Source organism: Lepus europaeus, chromosome 18, assembly GCF_033115175.1.
Source record: "Lepus europaeus isolate LE1 chromosome 18, mLepTim1.pri, whole genome shotgun sequence".
NCBI classification, from domain to species: Eukaryota; Metazoa; Chordata; class Mammalia; order Lagomorpha; family Leporidae; genus Lepus; species Lepus europaeus.
Genome location: NC_084844.1, coordinates 23,055,118 through 23,081,325, shown reverse-complemented (window position 1 = coordinate 23,081,325; position 26,208 = coordinate 23,055,118). Strand labels below are relative to the sequence as shown.

At 41.3% G+C, this 26,208-nt stretch overlaps 1 protein-coding gene across 1 annotated transcript in view; it reads right to left on the bottom strand.

Annotated features, from left to right (window-relative positions):
- FBXO47 (F-box protein 47) overlaps positions 1 to 25,960 on the bottom strand; it is a 30,937-nt gene extending 4,977 nt beyond the window's left edge. The window contains exons 1-8 of the mRNA XM_062216842.1: positions 25,901 to 25,960; positions 21,603 to 21,809; positions 20,390 to 20,560; positions 15,802 to 15,878; positions 13,305 to 13,382; positions 9,137 to 9,245; positions 3,479 to 3,655; positions 491 to 637 (exon numbers count right to left, since the gene is read on the bottom strand). Coding sequence (XP_062072826.1) covers positions 491 to 637; positions 3,479 to 3,655; positions 9,137 to 9,245; positions 13,305 to 13,382; positions 15,802 to 15,878; positions 20,390 to 20,560; positions 21,603 to 21,783 — 940 coding nt within the window. The 5' untranslated portion in view covers positions 21,784 to 21,809; positions 25,901 to 25,960. The remainder of the gene's footprint in view (positions 1 to 490; positions 638 to 3,478; positions 3,656 to 9,136; positions 9,246 to 13,304; positions 13,383 to 15,801; positions 15,879 to 20,389; positions 20,561 to 21,602; positions 21,810 to 25,900) is intronic.
- Between the last annotated feature and the right edge of the window lie 248 nt (positions 25,961 to 26,208).

The following is a 26,208-nucleotide window of genomic DNA, read 5'->3' as shown; positions in this document are numbered from 1 at the left end:
TAAAGACAGAGCTTATGGCCATGTCGTGACGGCTCTTATGAATGCCTTAGTAATCAAGTGGAAGCTGCTCTGCACACATGTCATCGGTGGGCAAGGTGGTCTAAGCTTGTGGTAAGGTAGAAACGTGGGAAACCTCAGAATCTAAAGGATTATGCAGGAATGGAAAAAACTGTTTCACCTCTCCTGCACCAGCAGAGAGGATTTTCTTCTTACATTACCTAGGAGGGTACTTTTAAAACTTGCAAAATGAGAGTAATAAACCTAGTTAAAATACGACAATAATAATAACATATACTTAAAAATTGACAATTGATATAAAGCTGATTATATGTATTCTCTGCAAACATAAAACCAAACTTTTAAAATATTTTAGAGCAATTAGTGTTTTTATAATAGGTACTTCATTTGCACACATAGAAGTATCATTGTAATTCTATAACTGTATTCTAATAATATATATTACTCTACATTAGTCACTATATATTGTTACCTGATAGTTCATCTACAAGACTGATAACATCATCTGCTGTCCACTCTTTGGTACCTGTGTCATACAGTAATTTAATAGCCTCTGCCAGACCTTTAAGACTGGACTCATCTGTAGGTCCTTCTATCATTTTCTGCCAAAACACCTGTCCTGAATTGAAACAAAAACTAGGCTATGACAGAATAGTTGACTTGTATTAAAGAATTCATGGATTGTTTAAAGAGGAAAGCAAATTACACACTGGAATGCCATTACATAGATAGACTATTGCCTTTTCATAATGAAGTGTCAATTCTGAAAACAGTATAGATTTGAATGTTTCATACAGATGTGACAAAGCACAATAACAGCCAATGAAATAAGGGTACTGTCACCAAGCAGAACAGTGCTTCCAGTTTAGAGATGATGCTGTCCCATAATAGAAACTGGAATAAGCGATTAATGTAATCTTACTAAAATAAAATAAAATCTATTATCTTTTCAAAATGAGAGTATGTTATATTCAAGAATCTATATCAAAACAGTAATTTAGTCAATTTCCAAGCAGAGAGAGTCAATCAATTATGATTCTTTGTCTATGATCAATTTTCTTTGTGGGTTACACACAACAAAATTCTAATCCCAGATTGGCTTCCTGCTGTGACTCAATATCCTTTAACTTGTTACTTCCTGAAGTAAGCCAATGTGAATTAAAGAAATGCATGACAATTTTAATATTAATCAAGACTTTTAGAGAGGTAAAACAAACTTGCCAAAAATCCTACTATGCATCCAAAATTAAGTAAAGCACAAATTCTGACTATTATTTTGCTTCACTATCACTGTTAGTCCCCTCCAGCAGGAAACATAACCATAAGTTAAAATAATGCTTAAAAAATGAAAAGCAGGGGCTAGCGCTGTGGTGCAGCAGGTTAAAGTCCCAGCCTTCAGGGCTGGTATCCCATATGGGTGTCAGTAGTCCCGGATGCTCCACTTCCTATCCCGCTCCCTGTTAGTGTGCCTGGGAAAGCAGCAGAAGATGGCCCAAGTCCTTGGGTCCCTACATCCATGTGGGAGACCCGGAAGAAGCTCCAGGTTCCTGGCTTTGGATCAGCTCAGCTCCAGCCATTGTGGCCATTTGGGGAATGAACTAACAGATGGAAGATCTCTCTCTCTTTCTCTCTGCTTCTGTCTCTCAAATAAATAAATGAATGTTTAAAAAAATGAAAAGCAAGGGCCAGCACTGTGGCACAGCAGGTTAAGCTATTGTCTGTGACCTTGGTATCCTATATGAGCACCAGTTCAAATCCCAGCTGCTCCACTTCCAACCTGGGTGAAGCTCCTGGCTTCAGCCTGGCCCAGCCCTGGCCATTGTGGTCACTTGGAGAGTGAATTAGCAAATGGAAGACCTCTCTCTCTGTAACTCTTTCAAATAAAAAAAAATCTTAAAAAAGAAAAGCTGCTATTTTGGGTAAACCAGAGATTATTAGAACATACTTAGTGGTATAGGCATTTGGCACAGTGGCTTAAGTCACTGCTTGGGATGCCCACATCCCATGTTCGAGTGCCTTGTTCAAGTGCTGCACCCTCTGCTTCCAATCTGGCTTCCTGCTAATGTGTACTGTGAGAAGCAGAAAATAATAGCTGAAGTAGTTGGGTCCCTGCTACCCACATAGGAAATCCAAATGGAGATTCAAGCTCCTGGCTCTGGCCTGGCCTAACTCTAGCTGCTGCATGCACACAGGGAATGAACCAGTAGATAGAAGCTTGCTCTCTCTCTCTCTCTCTCTCTGCCTTTCAAATATAATGAAAATAAATATTTTTTAAAAATATTTATTTATTTATTTTAAAGGCAGAGTCACAGAGAGGCAGAGTGACAGAGAGAGGTCTTCCATCCAATGGTTCACTGCCAAAATGACTGCAATGGCCAGAGCTAGGCCAATCTGAAACCAGGAGCCTGGAGCTTCTTCCAATCCCCACATGGGTGCAGTAGCCCAAGGACTTAAGCCATCTTCTACTGCTATATCAGGCCATAGCAGAGAGCTGAATTGGAAGTGGTGCAGCTAGTACTGGAACTGGTGCCCATATGGGATGCTGCTGGCAGCGGCTTTACCTGCTACACCACAGCGCCAGTCCCTGAAAATAAACACTTTAAAATTTAAAAAATTGGAGCCCACATTTTGGCTAAGCAGGTTCAGCCACAGTCTGCAACACCAGCATCCTGTATGACACTGGTTTAAGTCCCGGCTACTCTACTTCCCATCCAGCTCCCTGATAATGGCCTGAGAAAAGCAGCAAAAGATGGCCTAGGTGTTTGGGTCCCTGCACCCATGTGGGAGATCTGAAAGAAGCTCCTGGCTCCTGGCTTCAGTTGTTCTCTCTCTCTCTCTCTCCTTCCCTCTCTCTCCCTGTAACTCTTTTTTTTTTTTTTTTTTTTTTTTTTTTTTTTTTTTTTTTTGACAGGCAGAGTTAGACAGTAAGAGAGAGAGAGAGACAGAGAGAAAGGTCTTCCTTTTTCCATTGGTTCACCCCCCAAGTGGCCGCTACCGCCAGCCCGCTGTGCCAATCTGAAACCAAGAGCCAGGTGCTTCCTCCTGGTCTCCCATGCGGGTGCAGGGCCTAAGGACCTGGGCCATCCTCCACTGCACTCCCGGGCCACAGCAGAGAGCTGGACTGGAAGAGGAGCAACCGGGACAGAACTAGCACCCCAACCAGGACTAGAACCCGGGGTGCCGGTGCCGCAGGCGGAGGATTAACCTAATGGGCCATGGCGCCGGCCAACTCTTTCAAATAAATAAATAAATAAATAAATACTTAGCAATGATCTATGGCAGAACAATATCTATCTTGAAGCTTTGTGCTCAAATTAATGTAGTATGCATCTATGAAATCATGAAATGCAGTTCAGTCATTAGGAATGACAAAACTGACGAGATACAAAATGATACACTTCCTAAAGTAAAACTAATTAAGCAGCTATATAACACACATTCCTGAAAAATGGGTGCTCACCATCTTGAGGAGATATTGGCCCAAAGATGATATACAGCAATCTTGCCTGATTCACCATTGGCCATGGTTTTAATATTCGTGTCAACCAAAAAGCCGAATCACTTCGCTGTGACCAGTGATCAAGCAGAACGTTCCTACAGAACAGTCGGATCCTTAACTCCAGTTTTCGGGAACTTCCTGTGAAGACAAGAATCGTAAACCATCCTTACTAGAGTCAATGTGTACATTGGAGAGTGATCAGAGCAACACATCAAACTCTGTGGTTAAATAGTGATTCTAAACTGGGTTTCTAAACAAAAAATATACAAGGGTTTATCTGTTCTTAAACTGCCCTAACTTCATAGTTTGACTATCTGCTTACCTTTACTTCCCTGATAAATATTCAAAACTTTGAAGATATGCTTAAGGGGCTTTTGCTGTGGTGTAGCTGGCTGGGTCTCCACCTGTGGCGCCAGTATCTCAAAAAGATGCCTGTTTTAGTCCCAGCTGCTCCTCTTCCCATCCAGCTCTCTGTTATGGCTTGGGAAAGCAGTGGAAGATGGCGCAAGTTTTTGGGCCCCTGTACCCACGTGGGAGACCTGGAAGAAGTGCCTGGCTCCTGGCTTCAGATGGTCCCACCTCCAGCTATTGCGGCCATTTGGGGAGTGAACCAGTGGATGAAAGATCTTTCTCTTTGTCTCTCCTTCCGCCTGTCTGTAAGCCTACCTCTTAAATAAATAAATAAATAAAATCTTAAAAAAAGAGACATGCTTAAGTTTATCAGAATCTTACACAATTTTAGATTTAAAAAGAAATAAATGAAGGGAAAGACTACAGACATTTACCAGTAGCACATTTTTTACTGAAAGTATTACTTCCTTTACATCCACAAAAATCTTAGATCAAAGGACTATATATATTTTTTAAAATGTATTTATTTATTCACAGTGAACCAGAGGATGGAAGACCTCTCCTTTTCTCTCTGCCTCTCCTTCTCTCTTTGTGTAATGCTGACTTTGAAATAAATAAATAAATAAATCTTAAAAAAAAATATGGGTTGCCAGCACTGCAGGCAGCAGCTTTACCCACTGGGCCACAGTGCCGGCCCCAAAAGGGGCTATATTTTTAAATAGCTTTATGGAGGGGTCAGTGCTGTGGTATCAGAGAGTTAAGCCTCCACCTATAAATGTTGGCACTCCATTTGGGTGCTGGTTCGAGTTGCAGCTGTTCCACTTCCAAACCAGCTCCCTGCTAATTCACTTGGAAAAGCAGTGGAGGATGGTCCATGTCTTTGGGCCCCTAAATCCATGTTGGAGACCCAGAGGAAGCTCCTCCTGGCTTCTGGCTTTGGCCTGGCCCAGCCCTGGTCTTTGTGGCCATTTGGGAGTGAACCAGTGGATGGAGGAGCTCGCGCTCTCTCTCTCTCTCTCTCTCTCTCTCTCTCCTTCTCTCTCTGTATCTCTGCCTTTCAAATGAATAAAATAAATCTTAAAAAAATAATAGCTTTACTGAGATCTAATTCACATACTGATGTGGGCTTGAGCACAATAATTTCGAATCTAGGTTCTTGTCTCATACAGATAAAAATCATAAGAGGCATCCCGGGGACAAGATTTATTTAACAGTGAGAGAGAACACATACATTCATATGTGAATGTGGGCTACCCCACACGGAGAAATACCTATCACAAATGGGCCAGAGAGTTGCCCAAAGATAGAGAAACATTGAATAGTACCCCCAACCATGGTCTGTGGCAAAGAGAGCTCTCCCCCATTCTCAGCCTTTTCTTTAAAAAAAAATTTTTTTTTTATTTATTGGAGAGGTAGAATTACAGACAATGAGAGGGAGAGACAGGTCCTCCCTCCGTTGGTTCACTCCCCAGGTGGCTGCAACAGTGGGAGCTGTGCTGATCTGAAGCCAGGAGCTTCTGGGTCTCCCATGCGGGTGCGCCCTCCACTGCCTTCCCAAGCCATAGCAGAGAGCTGGATCAGAAGAGGGGCAGTCAGGACCAGAACCGGCGTCCATATGGGAAGCCAGTGCCACAGAAGGATTAACCTATTGTGCCATGGTGCCAGTCCGCCTCAGCCTTTTCCATGAGGTAGGGGCTGAAGCCTTAATGTGTGTGAAGTCATCTGGGAATTTTATGGCACCTCTACATGGAGTTTATGATGATCATGGCTTTTCTCCTTCTTGTCCCCAGAGGAGACAGAGGTGTTATCTTTGGAATGTGGGTGTCTTTGACTGACAGGTAAGGAGATAACATTTTATTGTAAGACTTGCAAGGATGCCAGCTCACTCAGATTTAACTAGTTGCCTGCCATATGATTTACTCATGTAGAATACAGAATTCAATGCTTTTTTGTACATTCACAGATATGTGTAGCCATGATCAATTTTAGAACAATTTCATCACTTTAGAAAGAATTCCTGTTCTTTTAAATATCACCACCCTACCTCAGTGTCTTTATCACCCCAGCACTAAATAGCCAATGATCTGCTCTGTGTATCTACAGTTTTCACAATTCTGGATTTTCATATAAATGAAATCATATAGTATGTGGTCTCTTGTGACTGTCTTATTGCACTTAGCAAAGCAAAGCATTTTCTTTTCTTTTCTTTTTTTTTTTTTAAGATTTATTTATTTATTTGAAAGTCAGAGTTACACAGAGAGAGGAGAGGCAGAGAGAGAGAGGTCTTCCATCTGATGGATCACTCCCCAGTTGGCCGCAACGGCCAGAGCTGGGCCAATCCGAAGCCAGGAGCCAGGAGCTTCTTCCAGGTTTCCCACGTGGGTATAGGGGCCCAACCACTTGGGCCATCTTCTACTGCTTTCCCAGGCCATAGCAGAGAGCTGGATCAGAAGTGGAGCAGGCAGGCCTTGAACTGGTCCCATATAGGATGCCGGCACTTCAGGCCAGGTTGTTAACCTGCTGCACCAGCATGCTGGCCCCCGCAAAGCATTTTCAATGTTCATCCATTCGTAACATATATTAGTACTTTATTCTTTTTATGACCAAATAATATTTCATTATATGGATATACCATAGTTTGATTATTCATTCACCATTGAAGAACATTTGGATTTTTTGCTGCCTTTTGGCTGTTATGAATAATGCTGTTATTAACATGTTTTTTTGTTAAGGAATGGCTTCAAGCCCTGGCCTGCAGCACTAGCATTCCACATTGGTGCCTGTTCAAGTCCTAGCTGCTCTACTTCCGATCCAGCTCTCTGCTATGGCCTGGGGAGCAGTAGAAGATGGCCCAGGTCCTTGGGCCCATGTACCCATGTGGGAGATCCAGAAGCTCCTGACTCCTGGCTTCTGATCAGATCAGCTCTGGCTGTTGGGATTATTTGGAGAGTGACCCAGTGGATGGAAGACCTCTCTCTCTCTCTTAGGCTCTACTTCTCTCTATAACTCTGTCTTTCAAATAAATAAAATAAATCTTAAAAAAAAAAGAAGAAGAAGAAGATGGCCCAAGTGCTTGGACCCCTGTCCATGTAGGGGACCCAGAAGCAGCTCCTGGCTCCTGGCTTCAGAATGGCCCAGCTCCAGCCATTGCAGACATCTGGAGAGAACCAGTGGATGGAAGATCTCTCTCTCTCTCTCTTTGCCTCTTCTTCTCTGTAACTCTGACTTTCAAATAAATAAATAAATAAAAGAAATTTTTAAAAAATGGTGACTTTCTTTAATCATTTAACAAATTTGTCATATTGTTTTCTAATATGGCCACATCATTTTACTGTTCTTACCTGCATTGTAGTAGGGTTCTAATCTCCATTATGGCCAACATTTGTTACCAAACTTTTTTTTAATTTTTATTTTTTGACAGGCAGAGTTAGACAATGAGAGAGAGAGAGAGACAGAGAGAAAGGTCTTCCTTCCGTTGGTTCACCCCGCAAATGACCGCTACAGCTGGCGCATTGTACCGATCCAAAGCCAGGAGCCAGGTGCTTCCTCTTGGTCTCCCATGCAGGTGCAGGGCCCAAGCACTTGGGCCATCCTCCATGCCCTCCCGGGCCACAGCAGAGAGCTGGACTGGAAGAGGAGCAACCGGGACAGAATCCAGTGCCCCAACCGGGACTAGAACCCAGGGTGCCCACGCCACAGGCGGAGGATTAGCCTAGTGAGCCGTGGCACCGGCCATAATCTACTTTTTACCACTATGAATTTGCCTCTTCAGATAAGTAGAATCCTGTAATACTTGTCCTTTTGTTCTTGCCTTCTTTCAGTTGGCATGACATTTTCAAGCTTCATCAATATTGTAGCACATATCACATTTTGTTTATTCATTCATCTGTTGATAGACACTCGGGTTGTTTCCACCTTGGCTATTGTGAATAATGATGCAATGAACTTTAGTGTAAAAGCATCTGACTAAGTTCCTGCTCTCTGTTCCATTAAGTATATACTTAGGAGTGGAACTGCTGGGCCACATGGTAATTCTACATTCAGCGTTTTGATGATTAGCCAATCTATTTTCCATAGCGGCATCATTTTGCATTTTATCCCATTTATGTTCTACTTACTTGTAGATAAGAGGCGTATAAATAGGATGACTACTAATGATCTGAGACTGTCCCCTCTGCTTTGTCAGGTCAAGTAATACGGACATGTAGAGAGAGATGATTGCCATCTGAGGCGATTAGGAAAGGCTTTACGGAGGTCAGGTACAGAGCAGCCTAAAGGATGGGAAGGGCAGAGGTGTCTCAGGACAATGAGACAGAATGGACAAAGCAGCCCTGAGGTGGAAATGTGTAAGAGGTGTCCGAGAGCAATATGCTTATATAAACTGATGTAAAGAGTACCTGGCAATTAGCTTGGAAGAGCAGGCTGGGATCACATTGTGAAGGCTGGTAAATAATTTCGACTTTATTTTGAAGACATCAGGAGCTAATAAAAGTTTTTGATCAAGGGAGGGACATGATCAATTAATATTGTTATTATTTCATTGAGCTTCTAAATCTGCTTTTTTTTTTTTTAATTGAAACGCAGAGAGTAAGAGACATAGAGACAGAGAGAGAGTTCCCATCCTCTGGTTCACTCCCCAAATATCTGCAACAGCAAAGGTTGGGCCAAGCAGAAGTTGGGAACTCAGTCTGGGTCTCCCACATGGGTGGCAGGAATCAATTACTTGAGCTATAAATGTGCCTCCTAGGGTCTGCATTAGAAGGAAACTGGAATTGAATTGGGAGCTAGAGTCGGGGATAGAATCCAGGTACTCTGATATGGGATGTGGGTGTCCCAGTTGGCATCTTAACTACTAGACCAAATTCCAGCCTCTGCATCAGATTTTAAAAATTACATAAAACATTACAGATGTTAAAGGTTCTTTTATATTCCTTCTAATCCTTTTTCCCACTCCTTCTCAGAAGTAATCATGACACTGAATATGGCTTCTGTAGAGGGAGGCCTGGAGGGAAAGAGAGAGAGAGCGACCGAGCACAGAAATGAGCCATTAGAGTTGGATGTATCTTTGGATTTGTATAGGAAAACTCCATCTTATATAGAGATTATAAACACATTGATACATATTTTCAAGTCTATCATCATTACAGGTTTGTCAGTTTATATAGCAAAAATATAGGAATATGTTTTTGAGCAGTCACATAGCATGTTAGCATTATTATAATGAATCTGTATGTTGTATACTATTGTTTGAGCATTGTAGTTCTTTACCTGGTTTGCTGCAAACAACAGCCTGCATCTTGCGAGACAGATTAGTCAGCTCACACAAGAAGTTATACACACGATGGCATTCGAGGTCATCCCAACCTGCTGTCAAGGCCTGAGGAAAACAAAATCAACACTGAAGATGTTCAGGTCATCAGGGCGATGTATAAGTCACCACTGTCTTATGTGTATACTGTTATTAGAACATGATCAAGATGACATGCAATTTTTATCCACTATGGAACTATTTAATAAGAAATTTACATAGCCATAACCTTGAAATATTCTAAAATCCAGTTTCTTTTCAGTGAGAAAGGAAATTGTCTTTCCGAGAACTTTATATTGATACTGAATCTTGAACTTTGACAATATGAGGAAAATGACAAAGTTAAGCCAAACCCTACAACACAGCTTTCAACTTCTCACAACTACACTGGTTTCATTTTAAGACCACAAGGAAACCCTTTTTGCCCCCTCTAGCTGTCATTTATGATACTGCTTAGAAATGAGAATGATCTCATGTTAATGTGACAATTCTTTTTTTTTTTTTTAATTGATTTGTCTTGAAAGGCAGAGTTAGAGAGTGAGACACAGAGAAAGAGAGCTCTTTCACCCACTGGTTCACTCCTCAAATGGCTGCAATGGAGAGGGCTGGACCAGGCCAAAGCTAGGAGCCCAGAACTCCATCTGGGTTTCCCATGTGGGTGAAGGGACCCAAGGACTTGGGCTATCTTCCCCTGCTTTCCCAGGCGCATTAGCAGGGAACTAGATCAGAAGTGGAGCAGCCTCACTTGAAACAGTACCCAAATGGGATGCCAGTATCGCAGGTGGTGGCTTAACCAGCTGTACCCAGACATGTATGTATAACAATTCTGAGCATTTATTTAAAGCAACTTCAAAAACTTTAATTAGGACAAAATTTAGTAATTATTTTTGAACATATTAAAATGCACAAACATATATGAAAAGGAGGTTCAAATGGTATGTTACTATAACTACATTTTGAAATGCTGATTAACACATAAATTCTTTTGAAAATAGGTAAGTTGGGTCCAGCGTTGTGGTGCATGGGGTTAAGCGCTACCTGTGTTGCTGGCATCCCATATGGGTGCCAGTTCAAGGCATTGCTGCTCCACTTTTGATCTAACTCCCTGCTAATGTGGAAAGCAGCAGAAGATGGCCCAAGAACTTGGGCCCCTGCCACCCACATGGATGGCTGGGGCTCTTGGCTTTGGCCTGGTCCAGCCACAGCTGTCTTGACCATTAGAGGAGTGAGTCAGTGGGTGGAAGATCTCTCTCTGTCTCTCTCCCTCTCTGTAATTCTTCCTTTTAAATAAATAAATATTTTAAAACAAACAAAAAAGAAAATAGTTAAGTGGATTACAGTAGTTTAAAATTTCATCTTAATCTCTCTGGAGGGACATGAAAAACTTAACAGTGGTTGCTTCTGGCAAAGGGAAATAGTAGACAAGGGACAGGCCTGGGAGGGAGATGGACTTCACTTCAGAGTAGATAGTGAGAGAGAGAGAGACAGAGAGAAATGTCTTCCTTTTTGCCATTGGTTCACCCTCCAATGGCCGCTGCAGCCGGCTCATCGTGCTGATCGAAGCCAGGAGCCAGGTGCTTCTCCTGGTCTCCCATGCGGGTGCAGGGCCCAAGGACTTGGGTCATCCTCCACTGCCTTCCCGGGCCATAGCAGAGAGCTGGCCTGGAAGAGGGGCAACAGGGACAGAATCCGGCGCCCCAACCGGGACTAGAACCTGGTGTGCTGGCGCCGCAAGGCGGAGGATTAGCCTGTTAACCCACGGCGCCGGCCCTGACATTTCATACCTTTTAAAGGTTACATAAATGCATCTATGTGTATTACTGTCCCAAAGAAAGAAAGAAACCACCCCTCACACATACATTAAAAAAAAATTGAGAAAAGGCAAAAATGTGTCTTGAAAGAAGGCTCTGGAAGCCCTAGGCTGCTGGAATCCAGTTATATGGGAGTTTGTGGCTGGAAGATCAGGATACAGAGCAAGATTTTCCCAGGGGGCTTGCACTGTGGCGTAGCAGGTAAAGCTGCCACCTGCAGTGCCAGCATCCCATATGGGCACCAGTTCGAGTCCCGGCAGCTCCACTTCCAATCTAACTCTCTGCTATGGTCTGAGAAAGCAGTGAAAGATGGCCCAAGTCCTTGGGCCCTGCACCCGCATGGGAGATCCAGAAGAAACTCCTGGTTCCTGGCTTCAGATTGGCTCAGCTCTGGCCATTGAGGCCACTTGGGGAGTGAACCAGCAGATGAAAGACTTCTCTCTTTCTCCCCCCCCTCCCCCCGCTTCTCTCTCTCTCTGCCTCTGCCTCTCTGTAACTCTTTCAAATAAATAAATAATTTAAAAAAAGAAAAGATTCAGTCCCGGTTGGGGCGCCGGATTCTGTCCCGGTTGCCCCTCTTCCAGGCCAGCTCTCTGCTGTGGCCCGGGAGTGCAGTGGAGGATGGCCCAAGTCCTTGGGCCCTGCACCCCATGGGAGACCAGGAGAAGCACCTGGCTCCTGACTTCGGATCAGCGCGATGCGCCAGCCGCAGCGGCCATCAGAGGGTGAACCAACGGCAAAAAGGAAGACCTTTCTCTCTGTCTCTCTTTCTCACTGTCCACTCTGCCTGTCAAAAAAAAAAAAAAAAAAAAGAAAAGAAAAGATTCTCCCATATGCCTACCTCACAAGGTTGTAAGTTTTGTTTTCTCTGGATTACAAAGAGTTTAATTCTAGACAATAATGACCCACTATCTAGAAGGTGAGAAGTATCCATTTAAGTCTGTTATAAATTTTAAATTAGTTAACACATGTGAAATGCTTATGATAGTGCAGCACATAGCAAAGACTCAACAAATGCTGGCAATTATTATTGTTTTTATGTTTATAATAGAAGATTAATCAAAATGTTACTGAAATAATAATGTTGATGTCTAAAATTATACCTTAAATAATTAGCTCAAGACTTCAAACTCATTATATACAGGTATGCAATACACACATACACATACTACCCTGTAACATTTCTAGTCTTTAGAATTGCCTGGAAACTTTGAGAACATTGGTATAAAGTAAATAAATGTTAATCATTTCTCACAAGGGAAAAATCTGAGATGTCATACATATGATGAGAGTATTATAGTCTCAAATCTGTACAATTTTATTTTGCTCTAAGATTATTATAGGAGTGAGTATTCAGCCTAGTGGTTAAGATACCCACATCCCATAACAGACTGCATGGGTTCTAGTCCTGGTTCTGCTCTGATTCCAGCTTTCTTTTCTTCTTTCTTTCTTTCTTTCTTTCTTTCTTTTTTTTTTTTTTGGTGACAGGCAGAGTGGACAGTGAGAGAGAGAGAGAGGAAGGGTGATCCGAAGGCAGGAGCCAGGTGCTTCTCCTGGTCTCTCATGCGGGTGCAGGGCCCAAGGACCTGGGCCATCCTCCACTGCACTCCCGGGCCACAGCGGAGCTGATTCCAGCTTTCTATTAATGCATATACCCTGGGAGGCAGCAGTAATGGCTCAGGTGATAGGGTTCTTACTACCATCTACATGAGAGACTTAGATTGAATTCCCAGCTCCCAGTTTTGGTGTGGTCCAAACCCAGCAATTGCAGGCATTTGGGGAATGAACCAGGAAATGAGAGCTGTCTCTCTGTCTGTTTCTCTCTCTCTTGGTCTCTGTCTCTCAAATAAATAAATAAAGCTTAAAATATATTTATAATTTCTATTAACCTATAGAAAGATAGATTCCATGCACAATTATTAAATAGTTCAAAAACATTCCTTTTCTTCTTTCATTAAAAAAAGTACCTGCGGGTCCAAGCTGGTGTTGTGGCACAGCGGATTAAGGCTCCGCCTGCCATGCCAATGTCCCATAAAGGGACTGGTTTGAGTCCCGACTGCCCTACTTCTGATCCAGCTCCCTGCTAATGCTCCTGGGAATCAGCAAAAGATGGTCCAAGTGCTTGGGCCCCTGCCACCCATATAAGAGACCAAGATGGAGTTTCAGGCTACTGGCTTTGGCTAGTTCAGCCTTGACCGTTGCAACTATTTGGGGAGTGAGTCAGCAGATGAAAGATCTCTCTCTCTTTCTCTTCTTTCCTTTCTCTCTGTAACTCTGACTTTTAATTAAGTAAATAAATCTTTAAAATAAAAAGTACCTGTAAAAACATGCCATAGCACGATAATCCTAAACATTGTATAGGAGCTGCACAGCCATTGAATTTAAAACAGGGAATCTGTAAAAAGAACAACTGTAAATTCTCCCTTTTCAGAAGAACTGCACAATGATTTGACATTCAAATTTAACAGAAATTAGCAAGAATATTTTCAGCATAAATTCTAATTATCCCTGTGTCACATAGACAGCGATTACAAAAAAAAGTATAAGAAGTATCTGCCCTCAAAGAGTTTAGATATATACATATGAAGTTATAACAATCTGGATTAGAATGTGTATAAATGTTTAAATTAGTAAAAAAAAAAACCCCTATATCAGATAATATGAAAACAAGGAAAAGACAAATTTAGGAATCACCTTAAAAGCTTTAAGTAGGAATCAGATGTAATGAATGGAAAGGATTGATGAGAGAGGTAGTAAAGACAAAATTGTATTGCGGTAGAATAAAAATCTGTACTTGGTAAGAAAAATATAACCAGTTTATTAGGCTCAAAGTAGTAGGAATTGAGGATGCATTGTTGGGAGAAAACTAAATACCCAACTATGGAATTTGGACCTTATCTTCTGAAAATGCATAGCCACTGGAAAAATCTCAGCGATAAAATTATCTTGATGAATGTGATGCTTTAGCAAGAATAACCTTAATCCAGCGTCAGAATGATTTGGGAAGTGACGAAGTGGATGGCGGAAAAATCATCTGGGAAGCTGCTGTAAAAATGCAGCCCACAACTCAACACCAATCCTAACATGAAGAAGAGTCAGTGCTTCAGAAATGCTGGCACACTACTGAGTGCAGAACTGGACCAGCTCAGTTGGATATATGTTTGAGTCTGTATAGAAAGCTCCGTCTTAATTAATTAGAGAGTATGTCTAATCACATTGCTATATATTTCCAGGTCTGTCATCATTAAAGGTTTGTCAGTTTACATATTAAAAATATATTCCTTGGCAATAGGAGAGGGAGGAGGAAGAGGGAGTGGGAGTGTGGGTGGGAAGAATCACTACATTCCTAAAATTGTATTTATGAAATACATGAAGTTTGTATTCCTTAAATAAAAGGTTTCTGGGGAAAACATATATATATATTTGACACCAGCAACCCATTTGAGTGCCAGTCTGTGTCCTGGCTATTCCACTTCCAATCTAGCTTCCTGCTAATAGTCTGGCAAAGTAGTGGAACATGGCCCAAGTGCTTGAGTCCCAGCCAACCAAGTGAGAGACTCAGTAGAAGCTCTTGGCTCTTGGCTTCAGTCTAGCCCAGCCCTGGCCATTGTAGCCATCTAAGTAGTGAACCAGCGGATGGAAGATCTCTCTCTCACGCTCACTCTCTGTAACTCTGACAAATAACAAATTAAAAAAAATCTTTAAATATATATATATTCCTATATTTTGGAACATTTAAGTAGTATGTTAACATTCAGGAATTATTTCATTTTAATAAAATATCCACATCATCACCCTAAAATCTCAGATTCCTATGGGAGTTAAAAATACTTCATAGTGTACTATGTTTTTTCTGTACATACTATCTATGATGTTAAAGTTTAATTTTCAATTAGGCAATGTAAGAGATTAGCAATAATAATAAATAGAACAATTATAATAATATATCAGTAATACAATTGTCAGCATCACTACTCTTGTACTTTGAGGCCATTACTAAATAAAATAAGAGTTACTTGAACACAAGCACTGTGACACCAAAAAATGGATCTGATAACGCAGAGAACCTAGCCATTGAGTGACTAACAGGCAGGCAGCACATACAGAGAGGACACCTTGGACAAAGGGCTGCTTCATCACATCCTTGGTGGGGTGGGATACAATGGCAAGAGATTTCTCCACACTACTCTGACTGGTATGTAATTTAAATCTTAGGAATTGTTAACTTCTGAGATTTTCATTTTATATTTTTGGTCTGTGGATGACAGTGGGTAACTCAAAGTATGGATGAGGGGTGGGGACTACCATACTATACTACCTAAGTGTTTTTTAATTCCTGAGTACTTGGCAAAGTATTAGATTACCATTAACAAATTCTTTAGTGATGGCCGGCGCCATGGCTTAACAGGCTAATCCTCCGGGTTCTAGTCCCGGTTGGGGCGCCGGATTCTATCCCAGTTGCCCCTCTTCCAGGCCAGCTCTCTGCTATGGCCCGGGAAGGCAGTGGAGGATGGCCCAAGTGCTTGGGCCCTGCACCCGCATGGGAGACCAGGAGAAGCACCTGGCTCCTGGCTTCGGATCAGCACGATGCGCTGGCCGCAGCGGCCATTGGAGGGTGAACCAATGGCAAAAAGGAAGACCTTTCTCTCTATCTCTCTCCCTCACTATCCACTCTGCCTGTCAAAAAAAAAAAAAAAAATTCTTTAGTGCTAATTCAGTACTAATTAAATAAGATTTAAAACAAGCATATGATGTTAGTAATAAAATGTCTTTACAGGCAATCAAGATTGTGAACTAATTCAGAACTATCTTACTTCCGTGAGTATCTTGTGAATGTACTTCAGTCTTTCCTTGGTAGGTAACAGCAACGTACATCTTTTAAACAGTAGACCTGAAAAGGTAGAGGTGGGAAAGAAAAATGACAATGTAATTAATTTAAGAATATCAATAGAACCCAACACAATGCTTCCTGGAAGTCAGGTATGGTTTACCACAGTGGACTATGAGTTGATATGATTTGTACCAGAAAGTTTGGGAGGAAGGGTATTAAATAATTAAATGGAATTCTCTAAGTGATTCTGATTTCTATCTAAGAGGCCTTGGGATAACACTGTTATCCTCTCAATTAGGCATACTTCTTTATTTTTTGCAATTCTCTTTATGTAAATTACCTAGAGATCGGTAGTGCTCCAGGATACCAAATTGATGCTACAGAAAATTATTTAGACTTAAAAAGATACAATAATAAGATATAATGATACATTAGGGAAACTTTGTCTTTATTTCCTAGAAAATATATTGCGATATCTCTTGAAATTAACCTCATGGCCACAAAGGAAAATGCTTTATGAGTTGTTAATGTAAGGCATAGAAAGACTGGGAAAAGAAGTTGATATTCCTTTCTCCAAATACAAAACAATTGAAATTTTAGTACTTAAAATTTCAGAGGGTAGAAGTCATCTTTGCTCACAGAAAGTATGTAGTTTGGATGAAATACCTATTTCTTCCTTGAAAGATATCCTTTTATGGGGTTTGCACGTTAAGAATGTATAGGATTTTGTGTTCAGACATTTAAAAAGAAAAAAAGCCCCTCAGTTCTCAGTGAGATATGTGACTTGAACCACAGTGACAGGAAGTATATGATTTATTTCTTCTAAGTGTTCTGTTTTTCCTAAAATGGCAATGCACTGTTAGCATTCCTATCGGGACAGATGTCCTCAAACTAAAAATAAGATACATAGTAGAGAAATATATGCCTGCATATCATGACTTTCTTCAGTTTTCAACTTCTTTGCATTTACTTTTTATATAATATAATATCTACTTTATATAATTCTGAAGAATCTATGGGAATCTAATTTATTTTTAGAAGTTGCTATGTTTGGGAAACATATGACCAGAATTGAGTTTTAAACATAAACCTTCCTTATTTTTGTACATAAAAGACATTTTCAGTGTTTTGGTTTTTAGGCTGAACTTTTTTTTTTCCCTTCATACTTCGGTATCTAGTCCCTATATCATAGCTGGGGAATTATAATTGCACGTTGGTTGCCTTTCTAATGTAAAACTCCTATTTTTAAGGATTACAGTTTACCATAAAACCCAATACTGGTTGATTTACTTTTTTTTTTTTCCCACACAGGTGCTCTGCTGTACCCTTTAGAGACCAACTTCTTTAAGTTCTCCCCACTAAAATAGAATCAGATGTAATGTTCTTTCCACACTGCCCATCTGCTCTGCTTTGTATGAAGAAGCAAATTAAAATTTATAATCTCTAAAGTGCAGGATTCTGAAAATGTTATTTTAATGTCTGAAAACAAGAAAAGATCCGATAGGAATGGCAACATGAGAAAACGTACTTACCATCAAACATTTACCTAAAGAATTAGACATAAACCAGGTGTCTGCATCAAAATTAAATGGAAAGCCGAAATCATTACACGAATAAAACTATTTTTAAAAGCTGGCTATTAAGATTGGTATTTTTACTTTTTAACTCAACCATCCATATAATTGTCTTAATGCTTTTTTGTTTAAGTAACTGAAAATTAGTCAAGGAGAAAGAAATTCTTTCAGATCAAAACCAAAGAATAGGGGCCAGAGTTGTGGCTTAGAGGGGTAAAGCTGCTGCCTGCAACGCCTGCAACACCTACAACACCCATAGGGGTGCCAGTTCAAATACCGGCTGCTCCATTTCCTATCCATCTCCCTGATCATGGCCTGGGAAAAGCAGTGGAAGAAGGCCCAAGTACTTGGGGCCCTGCCATCCATGTGGGAGACCCAGAAGAGGCTTCTGGCTCCTGGCTTCAGATTGGCACAGCTCCAGCCGTTGTGGCCAACTGGGGAGTGAACCATCGGATGGAAGACCTCTCCTCTCTCTCTCTCTGCCTCTCCTCTCTCTGCGTAATTCTGACTTTCAAATAAATAAATCTTGAAAACAAAACAAAACAAAACAAAAAGATCTCTCCCTCTCTGTAACTTTCAAATAAATAAATATTTTTTAAAAATAAAAAAAAAAAAACAAAGGATAAGCTTTATAAGAGTTCTCCAAAACATTCATCAAACACAGAATTAAAAGGTAAAGTTGTGGTGGTATGGCGAATTAAGCAGCCACCTTTGTAACCCTAACATCCCATATCAGAGTGCCAGTTTGAGTCTTGACTGCTCTGCTTCTGATCTAGTTTCCTGATAATGTACCTGGGAAAGCAGTAGATGATGATGGCCCAAGTACTTGAATCCCTGCCACTCATGTGGGAGACTGTTAGAGTTCCTGGCCTCTGGCTTTGGCTTGGTCTAGGCCCAACAGTTTTAGGCATTTGAGGAATGAATGCGATAGATGGAAGATACCTCCCCACTCCCTCCATCCCATCGCTCTACCTTTCAAATAAAGAAATAAATCTTAAAAAGAAAATAAGGGCCAGCATTGTGGTACATACAGTAAGCTGCCACTTGTGACACTGACATCCCATATGGGAGCAATTGGTTCCAGGCCTGGCTGCTCTGCTTCTGATCTAGCTTCCTGCCAATGCACCTGGGAAAGCAGCAGAATATGGCTCATGTGCTTGTGCCCCTGCTACCCAAGTGGGAGATTCTGAAGGAGTTCCAAGCTCCTAGCTTCAGTGTGGACTGGCCCCCACTGTTGTAGTCATTTGGGGAGTGAACGAGCAGATGAAAGATCTCCGTCTCTTTCCTTCTCTGTTACTCTGCCTTTCAAATAAGTAAATATATCTTAATAATAAAGGTATTTCCTTGAAGTGTTTGAAGTACCTCCTATTACCCAAGTACCACTTCCCCTGCAACTAACAATGCTTGAAAAAAGATATTTACAATGAGAAGTAGCAAAATGTATTTTGCTATAGGCTTTACTAAACCCAGTCATAAATATTAAAACCATTAACAGAAATTAAACACATATATCTCATTTGGTCTTATTAAATGTACTTTTCTTTTTTCTTTTTTTCTTTCTTTCTTTTCTTTTCTTTTTTTTTGAAAGGCAGAGTTACAGAGAGGCAGAGGCAGAGAGATAGAGGTCTTCCATCCACTGGTTCACTCCCCAGATGGCCACGATGGCTGGAGCTGTGCCCATCGAAGCTAGGAGCCAGGAGCTTCTTCCGGGTCTCCCATGGACTTGGGCCATCTTCTACTGCTTTCCCAGGCCACAGCAGAGAGCTGGATCGGAAATGGAGCAGCCGGGACTTGAACTGGCGCCCATATGGGATGCTGGCATTGCAGGAGGAGGCTTTATCCTCTACGCCATGGCACCAGCCCCCTAAATATACTTTTCAAATATACTTTGCTGTAGTTGAATATTTACATAGTCCTATTTTATTATCTTAAAACTAGGCATCTTTGGGACCAGCACTGTGGCTCACTTGGTTAATCCTCCGCCTGTGGCACTGGCATCCCATATGGGTGCCGGGTTCTAGTCCCTGTTGCTCCTCTTCCAGTCTAGCCCTCTGCTGTGGCCTGGGAGGGCAGTGGAGGATGGCCCAAGTGCTTGGGCCCCTGCACCCACATGGGAGACCAGGAGGAAGCACCTGGCTCCTGGCTTTGGAACGGCGCAGCACCAGTTGTAGCAGCCGTTTGGGGAGTGAACCAATGAAAGGAAGACCTTTCTCTCTGTCTCTCACTGTCTATAACTCTATCTGTCAAAACAACAACAACAACAACAACTTGGCATTTTGGGGCCACCAAAAGGAAATATTTAACTTATTATTGGGTCTTTATTTAATCCCAACATCATTGTGATTCTTGGTTTTATTGCCACGCTTTGGTTAATTATAAAGTAGTTTCATAATTAAGTTGGTATCATTAGTCAAGTTGAAATTAGAATTTTATTTCAGCGCTCTAGGGAGAATGAAATTAATGAATGGGGTGAAAGATATAAATGATTACATATCAAGGGAAGAAAGATTATACAGAATTTCCTTTGATAAAGTCAATTTAATTATAGCATAATGATTTATTAGTAATTGTACAGTGCTTAAAAAAAGAAAACCATAGTTTCTGATAAGAGAGCACATGATCCTCCATAATAATGTGTTTACACTTCTTTTTTTAAGGACTAGATTATGGTTGAAGGGAAAAGTGCTACGGAGATAAAATTCATTGAATCCACAGGAATTGAAGCACATGTTTCTGAAACTGGCAAAGCACCTAGACAATAAGCATCGGTGACATTGTATTCACATGAAATCACAGGACTTTGTATTGAAATGCATTTTCTTTTTTAAAGTGCAAGGGACTGTTAGGAGAAAGTCCTCACACTGAAGAGTAACACCATCATAGAAATGGGCACATTTTAGGAAGTATTTCACTTCCTGCTAGCATTACAGGACTGTATAATATCCTCTCAGTTAGGCACACTTCTTTACTTTTTGCAATTCTCTTTATGTAAATTACCTAGAGATCGGTAGTGCTCCAGGATACCAAAGTTCTGTCTCCTGCCATGTAGCTCAAGAGTATGAAAGTCCTGTAGCAAAAGTCTTTTGCTTCCTGATGAAGTTGAGATGTAATTAATAATGTTCTGGCTCACTGTTTTGGACACCATACTTAACATGCTGATATCCTTCACTACCAAAAGAACAGATACATGCATATATACATTTATGAATGGTTTAAATAGAAGAATGTCACTGTTAGCAATTTTTTTTTTTAGATTTACTTATTTATTTGAAAGGCAGAGTTTGACAGAGAGACAGAGAGAGACAGATCCTCTATCCACTGGTTAGCTCCCCAGATGGCTGACACAGCCAGCGATGGACCAGGCCAAAGCAAGGAGCCAGGAGCATCTTGCAGGTCTCCCACACTGGTAGCAGGGGCCCAAGCACTTAGGCCATCTTCCACTGCTTTTCCCAGGCCACCAACAGGGAGCTGGACCGGCAGTGGAGCAGCTAGGATGGGAACCAGTGCCCATATGGGATGCCAGCATTAGAGGTGGCAGCTTTACAGGCTATGCCCCATTGCTGGCCCCCAGTTTATTATCTTATAAGTTAATTCATTAAGAATGATAAGCCTGTGGGTCAGCATAGTGGCATAACAGATCAAGCCGCTGCCTGATACGCTGGCATCCCTGAGGGGTTGGTTTGAATCCTAGCTGCTCCACTTCCATTCCAGTTCCCTGCTAATGGACTGGGAAAGGCAGTGGAAAAGGTTCTGAGTGCCTGGAACTCTCCCATCCATGTGAGAGACCAGGATGGCCATTGTAGCCATTTGGGGAGTGAACCAGCGGATAGAAGATATCTCTTGCTCTAACTCTGCCTTTCAAATAAATAAATAAATAAATAATTTTTAAAAAGTTTAAAAATAATAATGATAAGCCAGGTGGGTAAAAATCTAAAAAGTCTGAATATTGTTTTACATCCAATTATTAATAAATTAGAAATGTTAGATGTAACAATCAGGTTACCATGTCATTATAATTAGAGGCATGCTTTTAAACAGTCTGAATTTTGTGCTTTCTCATTGACTCCTTATCTAACAATGCTGAAATCTTAAAAAAACATAAGTATCATTATCAACATTTTAGCAGGGCCTAAGATGATAAACTAGTTCTCAGGGGAAATTAAATTATTCTAGTATCTTGTGTAGCCTACTCACAGGCCCCAAACCTCACCTGACAAATATTTCAAAATTATTTGAAATACTTCCAATGGCAAGGCTTTAAAACTTCCAAGTGTTGATAAGGGCTGAGCATCTGAATCAAGAGTGTTGGAGAAGTCACTGGAACGACGATTGCTACGTCTATATTTCTGGTTGGGAATCAGAGTGAAACCAGTATTTATCTTAGATGCCATCCTTGTTCTTATCTCATGAATTTATCCTGTTTACAAAAAGAAAGTACAAAGAAGAATGGAAATTAAAGTAATTAATTGTCTTTTTTTTTTTTAAGTGAAAAGGTCAATAGTTTGATGGGTAATAACTGCCTCTCCATATCTACAAAACTCTTCTATGATACCCAGTTCACCAAGCTCCCATCAATACAGTCTATTTACTCACGTTGCCATCATTTGAAAAATTTTAAGGGGCTGGCACTGAGGGTAAAGCCACTGCCTACGATGCCAGCATCCCAAATGGGTACCGGTTCGTGTTCTGGCTATTCTTCCAATCTAGCTCCCTGCTAATGATGTGGGAAAAGCAGGGAAAGATGGGCCAAGTGTTTGGGCTGCTGCTACCCATGCGGGAGACCCCAAAGAATCTTTTGGCTCCTGGCATTGCAGTCATCTGGGAAGTGAATCAGTAGATGGACGACCTCTCTTTCTCTCCCCTCTCTCTGAAACTCTTTCAAATACATAAATAAATCATTTTTTAAAAAAGAAAAAATTTAAAATCTTTTCACTTCTTGACCAAATATTCTGGATAGAGTGAGTTTTAGTAGGAAAGGGAACCTATATTTGGATGAGATATATTCTAAGAAAATATAAATGTGGGGCTGGTGCTGTGGCTCAGCGGGTTAGCGCCCTGGCCTGAAGTGCCCGCATCCCATATTGGCGCTGGTTCTAGTCACGGCTGCTTCTCTTCCAATCCAGCTTTCTGCTGGGATAGCAGTAGAAGATGGCCGAAGTCCTTGGGCCCCTGCACCCGCGTAGGAGACTTGGAAGAAGCTCCTGGCTTCGGATTGGTGCAATTCTGGCTGTTTGTGGCCAACTGGGGAGTGAAACATCAGATGGAAGATCTCTTTCTCTCTCTCTCTACCTCTCCTTTCTCTGTGTAATTCTGACTTTCAAATAAATAAATAAATTTTACAAAAAAGAAAATATAAATGCAAAAGAGGAAAAAAGTAAATGATTTAACACAAAAAAATCAATATAACATAAAAATTCAATATCTAGTAAATAATACTAATTTGCTTTTACAACATTTATATTTTTTAAAGACGTATTAATGTAGCTTAAAATTTTGTGGAGATATTTTTAATTTCTTTAAAACAGAACATTGACAGGTTCTTTCACTAGAAACATTAAAAATAAAGAGGGTGCCTGGCGTTATGGTACAGCATGTTAAGCTGCTGTCAGCTACACCAGAATCCCATATGAACCCAGTTTTCTTGTCTTGGCTACTCTACTGATCCAGCTCCATGCTAATGCGACTGGAAAAACAGTGGAGGATGGCCCAAGTACTTGGGACCCAGATGAAGCTCCTGGCTCCTGGCTTTGGTTTGGCCCTGGCCCAGCACCAGCTGTTGTGGCCATATAAGGAATGAACCAGCAGATGGGAGATCTCTGTCTCTCCTCTCTTTCTATAACTCTGCCTTTCAAATAAATACATCTTAAAAAAAGAAAGAAAGAAAGAAGAAATAGAGGCTAGAACTATTTAAATTTACTACCTCAGATTAAGTTGGTGGCATTACTATTTCCAATTTGTGCTGTATATACAAATAAGCTGTGAATTAAAGTTTTATCAAATTGATAAACTAAATAGATGAATAATAATTCTTCCTTTATATCTTATGTTAATAATAATCACTGGTAAGTCTTGGGAAGAGCAAAACCTGTCATTTTAAGATTTATTTTATTTATTTGAAAGTCAGAGAGGAAGAGAAAGAGAGATCTTCCATCACTCCCCAAATGGCTGCAAGCCAGAAGCTTCTTCTGGATCTCCTGTATAGGTGCAGGGGCAAGGCTGCTTTTCCCAGGTGTGTTAGAGGGGACTTGAACCCTCGGCCATTGGAGGCTTCATCTGCTACACACAGCACCAGCCTCCAAAACCTGACTTTAAAGAGGAACACTTCCAAGGCCAGTGATGTGTTACAGTGGGTTAAAGCCCTGTCCTGCAGTGCCAGCATCCCATATGGGCACCAGTTTGAGTCCCAGCTGCTCCACTTCTGATCCAGCTCCCTGCTAATGCTCCTGGAAAAGCAGAGGAGGATGGCCCAAGTCCGTGGGCCCCTGCACACCCACATGGGAGACCTGGAAGAAGCTGCTGATTCTGGATCGGCCCAGTTCCGGCTTTTGCAGCCATTTGGGGAGTGAACCAGGGATGAAGACCTCTCTCTGTCTCTACCTCTCTCCTGTATTTATTTCAAATAAAAAAAAAATATATATACATATAAAGAAGAATATTTCCTAAAGAGAACTTGTTAAATGTGGCTTATTAAAAACCACTGATTACTCACAATAAAAAAAAATTCCTTAAAATATATTATGCGGCCGGCGCCGTGGCTCAACAGGCTAATCCTCCGCCTTGCGGCGCCGGCACACCGGGTTCTAGTCCCGGTTGGGGCACCGATCCTGTCCCGGTTGCCCCTCTTCCAGGCCAGCTCTCTGCTGTGGCTAGGGAGTGCAGTGGAGGATGGCCCAAGTCCTTGGGTCCTGCACCCCATGGGAGACCAGGAGAAGCACCTGGCTCCTGCCATCGGAACAGCGCGGTGCGCCGGCCGCAGCGCGCTACCGCGGCGGCCATTGGAGGGTGAACCAACGGCAAAGGAAGACCTTTCTCTCTGTCTCTCTCTCTCACTGTCCACTCTGCCTGTCAAAAAAAAAAAAAAAAATATTATGCATTCTGTATCATACATAGTGACTGTCATTTTATCATTTCAGTTCTGGAAACAACGTATTTTTGGTATATATACCTATATAAATGCATAACTACAGCTCTAATGTCATTGTTTCCAAAGTAACAATTACTACATTTCATCAGAGTTACAAAAATATCTGACCCAAATTCATTTTCCCTTTGCCAAACAAAATTGCTAAAATCACATTGTTACTTATCCATCTTAAAAGGTTACATAGTAACTTATATCTATTTGAGTTATACATCTGAAAACATGACAAAGAATTTGAGTGCCTGGTGGGTGGGGAGCAGAATCTGAATTTCTTTTAAACAACACCATAGCACTGGGCTTCTGCATTCCGGGAACATTTAAATTAGTCCGGGGATATTTAAATTAGCATACATCTTAAAATAACTATTACATTATTAGTAGACATTAAAAAAAAACTATTACACAAATAACATGGCAAAACACAGCTAAATAAAAATGCAAAAAATTAAATTCACTTATGTTTTACTTTCTATCATTCCATAATTTTACATATATATACCTATATATTACATATATTTTAATATATAATATGTATTTATTTCTTAACAAAGCAGAGGGATCCTTAGTGATACTATTTTTAAAGCTGCTTTTTTCAATGAATTTTTTCCATGCCAATAAATATACTTGTGCAAGTATATATGCTCTAATAGCTAGAAAAATCCTAGTTTACTTAATCAATGAGGTTTGTAACTCATCACAACAGGCATATTAGAACTTTTCCATTATAAGAAAACACCAATCTGGCTTGGATTTGTCCTGTTTATCTGCAGGAAGGGGGCCTGAGCAGGGGCCTATGGGCTTCTCAGAACTCAAGGGGGACTCTGAGTGTCAACCAGGAGGTATCCCTATTTGGAAACCTCTCAGATCTGAGTTCTTAAAAAAAAAAAAAAAAAGAACCAAAATTCTTTAAAACCGGAGTCTCCTCTTTCAATCTCTTATTTTCCTCAACTGGGACACTCTGGGGTAAGCAGCGTTTTCCGAAAATCCCTTGTTATTCCTGGTTTCCTATCACCCCGCTGGAGAGTGGGAATCAGCTCAGAATAAAGCCCTGGTCCACTCCACTCATACTTGAGCGCTACAGGTTTTGAGCGCCCTATTAGGTGAACATTTTTTCCCCTTTCAGGAAAAAAACACCAAACCCCTCAAACAACAATCAGCGGGATTTGTTTTGTTTTAAAACACAACGCTGATCGGAATTAAGCCAAAACCTCTCCAAAGAGGTAAACGCCGGAGACCATGAGGAAAATCGGCCAACAGGAGAATCACCGCACCCGGTGATGCATTTTTCACCGGCTTCAGTCCATGAAAAGCTGAAATTATCTCCACAAGAAAGTACGGGGGTGGGGGGGAACAAAACCACTTTTTACCACAGATTTTGAGTTTTCCGGCTACACAATCACGGGGAATGGGATTTAGTCGTATTTCCCCATCATCCTCAAATTACTTAATGTCTAAAAAGAAAAAAAAATCTCTCCTCAGGGTTTTCCCGCCGGCAAGAGCCTCTGCCTCCGGCCGACTCCGGAGCGGCGTTCCAGGCTGGCGCCCCCGCGGGCTCCCGCGGATTTCAGAATCCTCCCAAGATGCCCCGCGGGACGGAGGCCCCGCCCCCCGCGAAGGGCACGCGTTCCCGGTCCCGTGGGGCTCTCCCTCCACAGCAATGACTTCGATTCCTCCC